The sequence below is a fragment of the Schistocerca piceifrons genome, chromosome 11 (genome assembly GCF_021461385.2).
Source record: "Schistocerca piceifrons isolate TAMUIC-IGC-003096 chromosome 11, iqSchPice1.1, whole genome shotgun sequence".
Classification (NCBI taxonomy): domain Eukaryota; kingdom Metazoa; phylum Arthropoda; class Insecta; order Orthoptera; family Acrididae; genus Schistocerca; species Schistocerca piceifrons.
The window spans coordinates 21242406-21258016 of NC_060148.1; the positions used below are offsets into that span (position 1 = coordinate 21242406).

The 15611-nt window shown below is 41.4% G+C and overlaps 1 protein-coding gene across 1 annotated transcript in view; it reads left to right on the top strand.

The window, feature by feature from the left end:
* LOC124720239 (period circadian protein) overlaps positions 1-15611 on the top strand; it is a 200965-nt gene that overhangs the window by 172425 nt on the left and 12929 nt on the right. The window contains exons 19-21 of the mRNA XM_047245556.1: positions 3509-3736; positions 7177-7362; positions 11004-11072. Coding sequence (XP_047101512.1) covers positions 3509-3736; positions 7177-7362; positions 11004-11072 — 483 coding nt within the window. The remainder of the gene's footprint in view (positions 1-3508; positions 3737-7176; positions 7363-11003; positions 11073-15611) is intronic.

Here is a 15611-nt window from a genome sequence, read left to right on the forward strand (position 1 = left end):
CCGGCACACATTTTCATTCATCGCTGCTGATTCTGCTTATTGTCCCACTGCAGCTCATATTAGTGATCCCATTTCAATTTACATGTACTTTCTTATAAGTCTCTGTTAAGTCACCTATATGGCATTGACCTCAAATTCTATTGATATTCTGCAGTACTTTAGCTGTTCACTCGTGAAAGACAGCCCTATTGTGATGGGCTACATCTGAAGATTTACTGGGTTCTTGTGTTTATATATAGTGAAAAAAGAGGGAGACACGCATTAGCAGGAATTAAGTCGAGGACGGTGTCAGGATGTGAGGATGTTTTGGTGGGCAAGTTGCCATCCCTGGAGAACGGGGAAACTAATTTTGAATTGGGGGACTTGAGTAGTGCATGTGACGCAGTGGTGGCAGGCACCAAAGTTCCTCAAGTCGTACTGCAGAATGTTCTCGGCGGGTGGCTGCCAGGCATGCCTAGTCGGGCAGTTGTTCCGTGCTCATTCGTATGCTCAGCCAGTGTAGTGGTGGTCGTGCCTATACAGGGCGTTACAAAAAGGTACGGCCAAACTTTCAGGAAACATTCCTCACACACAAATAAAAAAAAAAAGATGTTATGTGGACATGTGTCCGGAAACGCTTAATTTCCATGTTAGAGCTCATTTTAGTTTCGTCAGTATGTTCTTCCACCTATGCTCAATGGAGCACGTTATCACGATTTCATACGGGATACTCTACCTGTGCTGCTAGAACATGTGCCTTTACAAGTACGACACAACATGTGGTTCATGCACGATGGAGCTCCTGCACATTTCAGTCGAAGGGTTCGTACGCTTCTCAACAACAGATTCGGTGACCGACGGATTGGTAGAGGCGGACCAATTCCGTGGCCTCCACGCTCTCCTGACCTCAACCCTCTTGACTTTCATTTATGGGGGCATTTGAAAGCTCTTGTCTACGCAACCCCGGTACCAAATGTAGAGACTCTTGGTGCTCGTATTGTGGACGGCTGTGATACAATACGCCATTCTCCAGGGCTGCATCAGCGCATCAGGGATTCCGTGCGACAGAGGGTGGATGCTCGTATCCTCGCTAACGGTGGACATTTTGAACATTTCCTGTAACAGAGTGTTTGAAGTCACGCTGGTACGTTCTGTTGCTGTGTGTTTCATTTCCATGGTTAATGTGATTTGAAGAGAAGTAATAAAATGAGCTCTAACATGGAAAGTAAGCGTTTCCGGACACTTGTCGACATAACATATTTTCTTTCTTTGTGTGTGAGGAATGTTTCCTGAAAGTTTGGCCGTACCTTTTTGTAACACCCTGTATAAAGTGTTGTGCAGTGAACAGAGCATGTGTCATTTGACATGCCCTCTGCCCGTGCAATTGTAGGATCTAGTAGTGTCAAGGCTCGAGTAGGTGGTGGTAGGAGGGCGAGTGGGCCAAGTTTTATAGTGAGGACGATTGCACGGGTAGGAACCTTGTGGTAGGGCTAATGGTTTGGGAATGTGATAGGGTTTGCCCAGGCTATGGTTTGCCCAGGCTGTTATCTGTGATGGCAGGCAACAGTGCGTGGTGTAGGGAGGATGTTGGAGAGACAGTATCCCATTTCAGGCTGAACTTGGGGTACGGGTTACTACTTTCTTAGCACCACTCACAGATTAGACCTTAGACCTGTTACGACTGACCATTTTCTGCTTACGAGGAGTGATCTGTGATCGTGGGGCGTGCAATTGACATGTCACTGAGCCCTCCAGCTGTTACTGCCAGTAGACGAATCCTCACACTGCCGTCCTTTAATACTCGAGCAGCTTCTTATTCGGCCTGACGAGGCCATTTCATATCTCCCTAGCTCAGAAAGTATCTGAACCCGAGTCCTTTCACACCAAAGGCAACGACGCAAACAAATTGGCTGCGAAGGTGATACTTATAAAGCACGGCCATCAATTAACAGCTGATGTTTATACTTACAAGGGAACCTCCCCATCGCACCCCTCCTCAGAGTTAGTTATAATGTGGCACAGTGGATAGGCCTTGAAAAACTGAACACAGATCAATCGAGAAAACAGGAAGAAATTGTGTGGAACTACGAAAAAATAAGCAAAATATACAAACTGAGTAGTCTGTGGGCAAGATAGGCAACATCAATGATGATGTGAGCACAAAAGTGCCATGGTCCCGTGGTTAGCGTGAGCAGCTCTGGATCCAGAGGTCCTTGGTTCGAGTCTTCCCTCGAGCGAAAGTTTACTTACTTTATTTTTGCAAATTTATGATCTGTCGATTCGTTTATTGACATCTCTGTTCACTGTAATAAGTTTAGTGTCTGTGTTTTGCGACCGCACCGCAAAACCGTGCGATTAGTAGACGAAAGGACGTGCCTCTCCAATGGGAACTGAAAGTATTTGATCGCAAGGTCATAGGTCAACCGATTCCTCCACAGGAAAACACATCTGATATATTCTATACGACACTGATGATGACATGTGTGTCACATGACAGGAATATGTCGTCGACCCACATAACTTGCACACTTGGCGAATGGGTGAAAGGATTCTTGTACCTTGCCCGATTTAGGTTTTCTTGTAGATGTGATAATAACTCCCAAAAAAGTGATGAAAACATAAGAGTGTGTCAGATAAACTGCAACAAATGAATGCAACAGTTTCACAGTTGCACAGTTTTCTCTGTGTTCTGCCAAAACATATGTTTTTAATGTTTTCAAATTTTTTCCGTGTGTAGACTGTCAAATCCTGTATATGTCCAAGCAAATCTCAACAGTCCTGGAATTTTGGAGAGCGAAGTTGATTATGTGTGGGTGCCTGAACTCTGATAATTGTCGGAAAATAAAAAATTAAACTTTTCACTCGAGGGAAGACTTGAACCAAGGACCTCTAGTTCCGCAGCTGCTCACGCTAACCACGGCGCTCCTGAGCTCACATTATCCTAAATGTTGCCTATCTTGCGCATGGACTACTCAGTTTGTATATTTTGTTTATTTTTTCATAGTTCCACACAACTTCTTTCTGTTTTTTCGATTGATCTGTGTTCAGTTTTTCAAGGCCTATCTGCTGTGCTAACTTATAACCAAATCTGAGGGGGGTGCGATGGGGAGGTTCCCTTGTTAGTTATATGCAGTCTGCATCCTTGAAGTAATTACTTAAGGGTGCCACAGCATTTGACATTTAAGTCCGTATACGTCACAGGGTACAACACACGACACGCGAGCACTCGTCGGACTGCTACCTGCGGTGCCGACGCACTTTTGCGGGCTGACTGCGCTTGTCAGTTGCACCGTTAAAATGGTGTCCGCAACAGTGCCTAACTGTCAATACTGTTAATTTTCAATTTTCGAAAACTACGGGTACACAAAATCGTATTACGGCAGTGCGGGAATTACGAGAACGTCACAGGGGCCGGCCGCACCTCCCGTTTTGCCGCACACGCACGCTCTCGCTCTCGCCCTCACTCGAATTGCCGCGTTTTGCTGTGCCACCACCACCGCAGCCGCTGACTGTCTCTTCTGCCGAGAAGCTGACGGGAGCAGCCAGGAGCGGAGTGTCGGCGCCGGTGCCGCTGCCGGAGTCGGCCTGCCAGCAGAGCTCCGTCGGGCAGCAGCACCAAAACCAGCACCGACAGCACCACCAGTCGTACCAACACCAGCCGCCACCGCCACTGCCGCGGCCCGCCTCCTGTGCCACTTCCGTCAAAGTGGAGCCCGGCTCCAGTGCGGCCTCTGTCGCAGCTTCCGTGCTCAACAGGGTGAGTCCGGTTTAGTATCGGCAAGTGCCTGTCTACGGCTCCTCCGCCATGTTGAGATGTTTATGTTTTCCCACCTCCGCATTGCAAATGTTTTGCGTGAAATGCCCAGTCGGTGCACTGTTGTTTTCACGTCATTTCTACCGACATTGAGAGTTGTTTACCGTATTTACTCGAATCTAAGCCGCACTTTTTTTCCGGTTTTTGTAATCCAAAAAACCGCCTGCGTCTTAGAATCGAGTACAAAGTAAGCGGAAGTTCTGTAAAATGTCGGTAGGTGCCGCCACAACTAACTTTTGCCGTCAAATATATGTAGCGCAACACAGGCATAAAGATAAATACTGGCGCAAAAACCTCTGCGTCAGTAAATAGATTTACCAAAAAAAAAAAAAAAAAAGGTGAAAGACCAGCTTTTTTCTCCACCCCGAGTTTCGACCACTACATTTTCATACATTATCCAACGAAGTAAATACAAATTCTGTATTGTTCATCTTCGAATGTAGCAGCCTTTCAATGTACTACGAAAATCTGACTGGCAAGACTGTTTGGGATGTATGTCAATATGGTCAACTCTATGTTCTGAATTTTTTCCTACCTGTGACAAGAGATGGTTACTAATAGGAACTTTTATGAATTGTGAATCACATGCAGTATTCTCTTCACCATAGGAATAATACAAATATAAACATTTTGCCAATGTATTCTTTCGTGTTTGCTGCAATCCCATTTAAATCCTGTCTGCCTAATAAACTACAAAACGAGAGTGAGACAGCAGAAAACGCGGAAGAATATACATATCGTGTCATGTTTATATTCGTATTATTCTTATGCCGAATAGTGATACAGTCAGGAATGAAGCACGACAACTGACTAGATTTTTAAATCTAAGATGACTCTAATTTCTGTGCAGAATGTAATGTACTAAAGAGGCGCCTGCAAAGATTTTCAAACGGAGAAAAATTTTCACTAAACTCATGCATTTTCAGCTTAGAGTGACGTAAACACCTGTAACAAAGAGAACGGCGCTTATCACATCAAAGAAAAATAAGCAATCAATTCAAACCAGACGAAGCACGTGAAAAAGGAAGGGTACCCGTATAAATACGGACGGAGCGCTTGACGCATAGCAGTAGCTACCTGGTAAAGCTTAACTGCTAAGCTTAAGACTCAAACCAAACTACTGTAGCTGTATCGTCATTCATTTGACCTAAATTGTGTCTCATATTACAATGGACCAACTTTGTTTCGATTTGGAGGTGCGGCCTAAAACTTTTCTCTACCCTTGAATTTCGAGTCTCAAATTTCAGGTGTGGCTTAGATTAGGGAAATTTTTTTTCCATTGATTTCGAGTCTCATTTTTCAGGTGCGGCATAGATTGGAATAAATACGGTAGTTTTTGGGGTTTTGTAAAATTCCCGGATTCGTCTCGTCACTGTGCAGCCTGTGAAAAGGATTGCGGAAGACTCCCAAATAAATTTCAAAGTACAGTGCAGTTTTAACACCAATATATTTCCAGGACTCTGGTGTCTGAGCCTAGTGAACTGTACCGGTTACGTCACGTTTACCAAAAGTTGCCATCAAACGACACAGAGTTCACAACAATTGACAAAAGAGTGAACCTACAATACATTTGCTCGCAACCCTAGCCAAAAAACGAGTGCTCCGAGGCGCCTGGGTGACCTGTATTTATACTTTTGTTAACAATTACATACAATGAAAATTACAATTTTATCTAAAATCACAATTAAAAGTTAAACCGAATATGAGATACACATTGCTAAAAATTTCCAGTCTCAGTGCTGAACAAGGTGAACCTATTTTCAACTTAGTTACGAGTTAATATAACATTTTCTGACTAATTATGTTACAGGTAACAATTACATTTCTAAATTTGTTTATAACAAATCAACTAGTGCCTGAATTTTAGTGCTAACATATATCGGAGATTCAATTGACGTGCTTTATTTATATGTTCTATTTAATTTGCTGTAGTAATTTTATGATGATAGGTTTACTGGTACATCCTGACCATGTGCTACATTTCTTTCTATTAGTTACAATATTAATTTCACATTTATATTGTGTTTCTCACATAAGATCAGTGTTAATCAGCAAAGCATCGTTTTCGAATTCTATGTATACTGAAATAGTAGTTATTTGTGTATGTAATTTGGAAGCATCTTTAATGCTCTCCGAGAGGTTCTGATGGGTAGCAATGAGATACAATAATATTTCAGCCTGTCTACAGTTCCTTTCAGTGCACAGTGAGCACATTGTTTAAAGTCACTACCTACACCCTGCTGCTACACGTTGTACCAGAACGAATATGACCACAGATCTGTGTGTGAAACGGCATACGATGGTCACAATTGCACCTACAGAAGTTGAAACATTCAATCGTATGTGTGCTTTCGACTTGGGATAACATCTGTTGCTGTGCACTTTGTGGCACCTGCGACGTGCTGACGAAGTGATTTCGAGAAGAAAGGAGGTCAAATATGGCAACTTACCAGGTGTTACCGGTATGAAATGAGCGTTAAGATACAAATGAGTCTCGGTCGGGCACACAGTTTTAATCTGCCAGGAAGTTTCATATCAGCGCACACTCCGCTGCAGAGTGAAATTCTCATTCTGGAAACATCCCCCAGGCTGTGGCTAAGCCATGTCTCCGCTATATCCTTTCTTTCAGGAGTGCTAGTTCTGCAGGGTTCGCAGGAGAGTTTCTGTTAAGTTTGGAAGGTAGGAGACGAGATACTGGCGGAAGTAAAGCTATGAGGACAGGTCGTGAGTAGTGCTTGAGTAGCTCAGTTGGTAGAGTACTTGCCCGCGATAGACAAAAGTCCCGAGTTCGAGTCTCGGCCTGGCACACAGTTTTAATCTGCCAGGAAGTTTGATATCAGCGCACACTCCGCTGCAGAGTGAAACTCTCATTCTGGATTTCCACGATTCTTTCCCTTGGGTCGAACAGACCTGAGACCATTCGTGGCAGCCTTGTCTGTTCACGTCCAGTATCCCTTGTTACTTCTACTTTGTACAGGTACCGCACACTTTAGCAGTATTCTGAGGTGGAACACACGAATGATTTATAAGCTTCAAACTGACTGCATTTCCCTAGTATCGTACCAGTGAACCGAAGTGAGCCAACTACTTTAACTATGACTGGCCCGAGGGATTGTTCCATTTCACATGCTTACAAAAGTGTTACATGCAAGTATTTGTAAGAGTTGACTGATTACTATTGTGATTCACTGATATTGTAGTTCCAGGTTACCACTTTTCTACATTCTGTGGCATGCGCAATTTTAAATTTATGTACACTTAATGCAAGTTGTCAGTCTTTGTGCCGAGTTGAAATCTTAATGTGATCTTACTCGATACCTGTAGAGCTTTTTTCAGGAATAATTCACTACGGCGAGTGTAACGCGTGTCCGCATTCTGTGCAGGGCGCGTCAGACGGCTCACAGAAATGCTGCCGCACATCGGGCGAGGAGGAGACGGAAGCAGAGGACAGCGGCTCGGGGTCCGGGCTGCGGGGGCGGGGGCAGTCGAGTTCCTCCTACACCTACTCCTTCCTGCGCTCCGACGGCGACAGCTGTCGCGATGCGGACGGGGCCGCCACGGGGGCAGAGGTATGCAACTGACGTGACGGAAATTGATGAGCCAAAACATCGTGACCTCTTGCCTAATAGTCGTCAGTCCATCTTTGGAATGTAATGCAGCAGCGATTTTGTGTGCCACGGATTCGACAAATACTTTTCCAGAGGCGGCGCCATTTGTGCCATTAGGAAAGACTAGGGAGCCGCATAGGGTGGCAGAGGGCGGAAATATGTGGTGTTTCAAAAAGAATGACCTGATTTCACAACTCCATATTTATCTATAAAAACATGCTACAAACACGGGATGAATAGCAAAATACTCACAAAATATTAAAGTTTTAGCTATGCAAATACAAATGCTCTGTGTCGACTAGCTGCAGCACGATTGACACTTAGATGATAGCCACATTCGTCATAGACTTTATATAATGGAGCTGCTTTTACAGAAGTTATGGCAGCTGTTATTTTGATCTTCAGTACTTCTATGTCGTCCTCACAAGAAGAAAATTGCACCGGGTCATGTCTGGCAGTCTTGGGGGCCGAGAATGCAGAGCAGTGTCTCGGAGTCCCACGCACTCTATCCGGCGTTGAGGCAGAGTGTCATTGGGAAGCTGATGTGCAATGTTGGGCAATGTGGTGGAGTTCCAGCCTGTCAGAAAATGAAGTCACCAGAGTCCTCCTGTAGTTGTGAATAATTCTAATTATGCAGCATTTGATGGTAGCTCATTCCAGTCACAGCTTTTTCCTGAAAAAAGAAGAGATCATACTCTTACCTTTGCACAAGTATCTTGCCTTCGAATTGGCAATACCAGTGACAAATGGTTTTGAGTGCAAGCAGATCAGTGCCAAACACCGACAAAAAGCACACTGGCTGGTAATAGTCACTGATTCACTCTTTGCAAACATACAAAACACCTTCTGTTGACTGCATGCCATCTTACGTCTGACTGACGCAAACTGAGAAGATACATTGACTTACATCTAACAGCAATTGAATGAACTCTAGGCCATGCCCATTCAAACAGCACACATTTCCTTGCTGGTGCGTTCCATATTTCGTAACTATTGCCATCCAAAATCAGGTCTTTTTTTTTTTTTTAATCCCTGTATTTAATTTCAAATCAAACAGTGAAAAAAATGAGCCACTAATTCATTTATTTTGGGAAATTCCAAAAATTGAGGACAAAAAGTAAGAAACTGAGGACAGGACAAAGCATGAAAATTGACTGTCCCCAGAAAATGATGATGTCTGGTCACCTTAATTCAATGATTAAAAGTGTAATAGGAAATTGGTATTGTCATGCCTTTGGTGATGGTGGAGAGGAGGGGGGTCATATCGGGGTGACCAATGGTAGTAAACAAAGAGGGAGAGTCATTTTTCAATTCTTGCCTAGGGCTGCAAAATACGTAGCGATGACCCCGTCCGGAGATACGTGCCACCAGATGTCTGCATAGAGATCACAGATCTCCCGTAAATTGTGAGTGAGTGGTTTATGTCTCCCTTTCATTGTTTTTGTAAAATGTTAAAAGCTGGCCCCCATAGCTTTGTATTTGCAGTTTGGATTAGATTTGTTCTCGTTGCAATGCACAACATCCCCAACATCTTTCTGTTATCTTCAATTCTGCATCCGTTGATGTCAAAATTTCTTTCAGCTCATGCAGCTCCTTCAGTAGATAGCTTCAACAGCCTGCAAAACTAATACATACATTTTTCAAATAATTTTTTTTCACATTTTCTGTGACTTTTTGATCACTTGGTGTGGTCCCCCTGTTCTGCATGGTGCTCATCTTTTCAAAATGACAGCACTGCTACAGTACAGCTTGCACTTTGGTGTGTGACTAATGTTTTACATTATTGACAATTCTGTGAAAGTGTTTATTCTGAATGTTGTAGTTGTAGTGAAGATGTCTTCAAGATAGCTGTACTTTGACTGAAGCAAATATGTACAGAATAAAAACTGAAAATTTCATTTTATAAAGTGATAATTATGGCCTTTTGAGGTAAATACCCAGTAAAGCCAAAATATTAATTAGCAGTGAAGTTATTGAACAGCTTTGTCAGCGGCAAAATGCGTGCTTGGAAACTGAAACATTTCAAGATCAAATCGCACAATGGAAATTTTCAATCTGCCCTTAATCGAGCGTTCTCCTCTTAATGATGTGAGGAGCCACCAATAACAAAAGTGGTTCAGAGATCACATTAGACTGTAGGTCCTTTTTCTCCAGTTGAATAACTGGATTAGGTTAGGGACACACAAATTGGTAAAGTAGCATCCAAGTTAAAGGTAGCAGTTATTATTTTTGAACAGGTATCACATTCTAAATACCTCGACTGCAACACGACTTATGCTTATCGTAATAGTACAGATGAAAAACTGCTCAAATTTCAAGCATTGTGTGGAACAATAAACAGAAACAGGCACAGTTTCCAAACCACAGTCTTATGTTGACAATGTAGGGATACCATTACTGTTGTATGAAAGTGAGAGGTAGATTAATTAAAGGAAAGATGGCAGCAGAATACAAGCAGGAGAGATGAGATTCTTGAGGAGAGTGAAGGGCAGCACAAGAAGATATTTCATTAAAAAATGAAGATGTTTTAAATGAGTTGTAATGTACATGCTATTAATGAGGAAGCAATTGAATATAGAGATATGACGATAGGATGAGTGATGAAACACTACACAAGAAAGTGCTAGACTGGAACCTGAAAGGAAGGAGAGACAGAGGTCAGACAAGGAAATGACGGACATATACTTTGTGAAAATGAAACTGGCTGATGTCTAATCCCACACGTAAAATGATGATGATGATGTGTTTGTAAAGCACATGTATTTTATCCCAAATGGTTGAGAGGATAAGCAAATTTTCAGCTATTACTCATTAGTGATTGCTTTTCCCCTGTGTAACCTCAACCATAACTTGCAATTTTGCTCCTTTTGAACAGGCGTCAAAATGGTTAAGGACACAGTTTTTTGACTACAAAAATATGTATTTAATACTCTTGAATTTGTTATGTGTTTCAGTTGTGTAAGACTCATTCATACTGAGTCCCATCTGACACCTCTGCAACTTTACTTGCATTGAAAAAGTGGACAAATATTGACAGTTTAGGTAAAAATATAGGCCTGTTACTGGTAGCAGTGCATGGGATGCTATTAAGACTTAAGTCTGTGGGCAGATGTTGATTCATACGTGAAGGGGAAAAGGAATGGAACAGTTTACGAAAAGAGCTCTTAAATCCCTGGCCTCAGACTAGACAGTGTTTCAGGAAAATACTAGAACTAGTCATGGCAACGGCCTTGCCACATTGTATACACAAATTCCCGTCAGATCACTGAAGTTAAGCACTCACGGGCATGGCCGGAATTTGGATGGGTGACCATCCGGGCTTTCATGCCACTGTTGCTATTTTCTGGGGTGCACTCAGCCTTGTGATGCCAGTTGAGGAGGTACCGGACTAAATAATAGTAGCTCCGGTCAAAGAAAGCCATCGTAACAACCGGAAGTGTCATAATGAGGGATTACAGCAAATTTAGTGATCAATAATCATATATCAATATATCTAAAAATGTATATTGCCACTGAAGCGGAAAAGCTTTATTGCAATTTAATGTTTATTATTGATATTATTGTGAGAGGCAATACTAATTGTGTTGTTTTCCTCATCGCAGGACATGCTTTGGGAGAGAATGGATAATGGTTCATCTGAGGGAACATCGAAGCGGAGACCTATCCTGAAGGTATGTGCAGTTAGTCTTTTGCTATAGGGACTGTTAAGGCAGTGTCTTGTAACAGCACCAACTTTAATTTTATTCTCTGTGATTTGCTAATACAAGCAAATGTATCTATAAATTTCACCTTGAAACACAAAGATAACTGTTTGGAATAACGAAATGTCCTTAGAGTGCTTTGGCTCTTACAGTATCTGCATTTGCGTTTTTGTGGGGTTTCTTGTATCGGTGCGGCAATGTAAAATAGCTGCAGATGCTACAGAATACAAACATTATCAACCAATAAACCAAACATCTTCGGCTTGTTGAAATAGACTGTCGGATCGAAAGCATCTCGACACCCGTATGTAATGTGGATTTAACCACTAGAAGTCACGAGATGTGGTCCTGCCAGTATAAAAGTACTTTGTTCTCAGTAGAGAAATTATAATAGTAGATTGGGTCAGTCAGTAGAGCGCAGGGACTCCAAATGTGTGTTAGTCTTTGGATGTCACCTGAGTAAGAAATTCATCATAGACATTTTAACCCTTCTAAAGTTGTCCAAGTAGACTCTCGGTGAGGTGATTGTGACGTGGAAACATGGAGGAACAACCACAGATAAACTGAGGCCAGGTAAACCCCATGTACTGATGGACCTGATTGTCGAGCATTGCAGAGGACGGTTGTAAAAAATCAAAAACTTTTGTAGTCTGGGCAGCCACTTCCACAGTGTATCATGTTGAGAAGTGAAATGGCTTCAGCTGTAAAATCCTTTTACTCTTAGGCACTACCAGTTTCACAGCACTTACAGCTGAAAATCTGTATATTGAGTGGTAAAACTATCATGCAGAAAACTAATTAATTCCGAATATGAGACAAATCACACTATACAGTGCGGCAATCCATCGTAAGGGTTTGGCTTTGGTCGACGCCTCGATAAAGTGCCATCGTGTGTGGTGCCAATAGTGAAGTACAAAGGAGGTGGTGTTACAAGGTGGGGGTGTTTTTTGTGGTTAGGTGCATTCACCATATTGCGCTTAAGAAAAAGTGGAAGGCTACGAAGAGATTTTGCAGAGTGTTGTCCTGCATACAGTAGAGGAACAGTAGAGTTGATGAATGTTAGCATAGGCATGACGACGCACACTGTCTTAAGGGGCTCCGGAACGCCCTATACTTGCAATGTTAAAATAACGCTTATAAATTACATCTTTCCTCACAAAGTATTTGAGGTAGGAAGTTGAACTTTTTACAGATTATTTATTGGAATATGGGCTACATCTTAACACAGGGATTTTACAAAATTTTAGTTCAGTTATTAAAGATGATTTTTTTCATTTGTAATGAAAATTCACATTTTTTGCAATTTTTTATTTATATATTCAAAAATATACAGTTTTTTGGAAAAAGGCTGTGTTAAATTATGCAGAAGGTACTGTGTAACATTTACTGAACGTTTGAAACAAATATGTTTGGAAGATCCTTAAAAAACATGTAATTAGTATGAGAAAATAAAAGTTTTGGGAATCGAGCGACAAAGATTGGATTAACTTTTTAGTGCATTCCAGGTCCATAGGATGGATTATCTTCATCCTCTGCAAACTCCTCCTCCAGCTTCCTCCTTTTCCTCCTCCTGTTTACTCTTCCTTGTATTTCTAGACTCTTTACAGCCCTGTCTGCAGCCCGAAGGCGTTCCTTGTCTAAAGCAAGCATCGCTCGTTGTTGTGTTCGTAGATTTTGCTACCATTTTCTTCAGTTGCAGTTACTGCAACACTGTTCCAAAAGGTGGTCATGTATGAACACTTATCACATTTCAGTTGTATTTCACTAGCAAGTCCTACGTGCTTTATTATGGAGAGTTCCAGACCAACTTCACTACAATGAATACATCTTACACAGTTTGAAAAAATTTCTTTGAGAACCGACATATCAAATATTTCATTCACATCCGATTCGCCCATAAAACATTCATAGTTTTCACTCATTGAACCAAGCTTCTTCTGTGAAGTATTTTCTTTCCCACTTTGACTGCTATGGGCAGGTGTACTTGAGAGGTTAGGTTCACTCACTTGGTTATCGTCTTTATTGTTTACAGTAATAACACATACCTTTGGCTTTCCAACATTTCTCCTTTTCTTAAAAGCCTTCAGAGGATTTCTAATAACTTTACTTTTACTCATTATTATACTTCAACAAAACAGAGACTCAAGAAACAGAATTAATTACGAATATTTTCGAGATAACGACAGAGTAAATAAACATGAAACAATCGACAATCACACCAGCGATATATATTGAACCATCACAGGTTAGCCACAACACATACTTTATCTCACATCACTAAAATGTACCTGATGAACACGGACGTTAATAATAACACCATTTGACAGCAGTTTAACAGCGCCACAGTGGGTCATGCCCATGTAGAACACATTTCAAAAAAAAATATTTAAAAATAGTTGTAGTCTTCGGAATTGAATAAATTATATATCTATTAAAAGGTAATAGTCTGCAGATTCAGAAAACGCAAAAAAGTAAAAATTGAACTTTTCATGATTTTGAGCCTTTCCGGAGCCCCTTAAAGCAGCATATGTGGGGCAGCGGTTTGTGGACGATGACATTCCAAAAAATGGACTGACCTGTCCAGAGTGCCAATCCCGTGGAACAGTTACTTAATTTTTTTCAGTGTAGCATACTTTATATGGAGACTTTTTGCTTTCAGAATGCTTGACAATGACTGCGTGTCAAAATTGCAGTCACAGTAAATAACATTTTTAACAGCCAAATGCTGAATGACTTAATTCAAAAAGGATTGAGATAAGTTAGGATTTTGACTTTGCTCCGGCCGCAGTGTCTGACGTCACTACCTTTTCTGATGTCAGGTGTCGAGAAAGCGTGGGCTGCCATTCTTCCACTGACATACAGACACCTCATTGAAAGTTCAGAGTTCAAACTATCCTAGTGGTGAAGGGTGGGCGCATGCCCAATAACTCTCTGTCTACTTCTGATCAGAGAGTGTACAATGTTTTTAAATTGAGTTACATTCATCATATATTCAAATGATATCAACAGAAACTGGTTGGGAATCTCAAACATGCAGTGTAATGAATGTGTTGTGACAAATGAAAATTTGTATCATACTGCCACTCGGGCCCAGGGATCCCCTACTTATCAAATGCAGCTGCCCCAATCATTTTTTTTATATGTACACAAATGGCTCTGTATTCCCACAAGTTTTATAATTACACTACATAAAAGAAATAATATGTAGTTGGCTAAAGAAACTATAATACAGTAACTATAAGTTCTTTCTTGTGGTCTATTTTCTGTAGTTTAGCACGAGAATTTCCACAAGATCATAGAACTTTTTACCTGCCAGTTATTTTTAGAAAATTGGCACACTTTCCATTGTGTTTTTTGGTCTTAGGTTACTGACTGGCCCTCTTTATTTTTCTTCACACTTGTTGTTGTTGTTGTTGTTGTGGTCTTCAGTCCTGAGACTGGTTTGATGCAGCTCTCCATGCTACTCTATCCTGTGCAAGCTTCTTCATCTCTCAGTACTTACTGCAACCTACATCCTTCTGAATCTGCTTAGTGTATTCATCTCTCGGTCTCCCTCTATGATTTTTACCCTCCACGCTGCCCTCCAATACTAAATTGCTGATCCCTTGATGCCTCAGAACATGTCCTACCAGCCGGTCCCTTCTTCTAGTCAAGTTGTGCCACAAACTCCTCCCCAATTCTATTCAATACCTCCTCATTAGTTACGTGATCTACCCATCTAATCTTCAGCATTCTTCTGTAGCACCACATTTCAAAAGCTTCTATTCCCTTCTTGTCCAAACTATTTATTGTCCACGTTTCACTTCCATACATGGCTACACTCCATACAAATACTTTCAGAAACGACTTCCTGACACAGAAATCAATACTCTATGTTAACAAATTTCTATTCTTCAGAAACGCTTTCCTTGCCATTGCCAGTCTACATTTTATATCCTCTCTACTTCGACCGTCATCAATCATTTTGCTCCCCAAATAACAAAACTCCTTTACTACTTTAAGTGTCTCATTTCCTAATTAATTCCCTCAGCATCACCCGACTTAATTCGACTACAGTCCATTATCCTCATTTTGCTTTTGTTGATGTTCATCTCATACCCTCCTTTCAAGACACTGTCCATTCCGTTCAACTGCTCTTCCAAGTCCTTTGCTGTCTCTGACAAAATTACAATGTCATCGGCAAACCTCAAAGTTTTTATTTCTTCTCTGTGGTTTTTAATTCCTACTACAAATTTTTCTTTTGTCTCCTTTACTGATTGCTCAATATACAGATTGAATAGCATCGGGGAGAGGCTACAACCCTGTCTCACTCCCTTCACAACCACTGCTTCCCTTTCATGTCCGTCGACTCTTATAACTGCCATCTGGTTTCTGTACAAATTGTAAATAACCTTTCGCTCCCTTTATTTTACCCCTGCCACCTTCAGAATTTGAAATAGAGTATTACAGTCAACATTGTCGAAAGCTTTCTCTAAGTCTAGAAATGCTAGAAACATAGGTTTGCCTTTC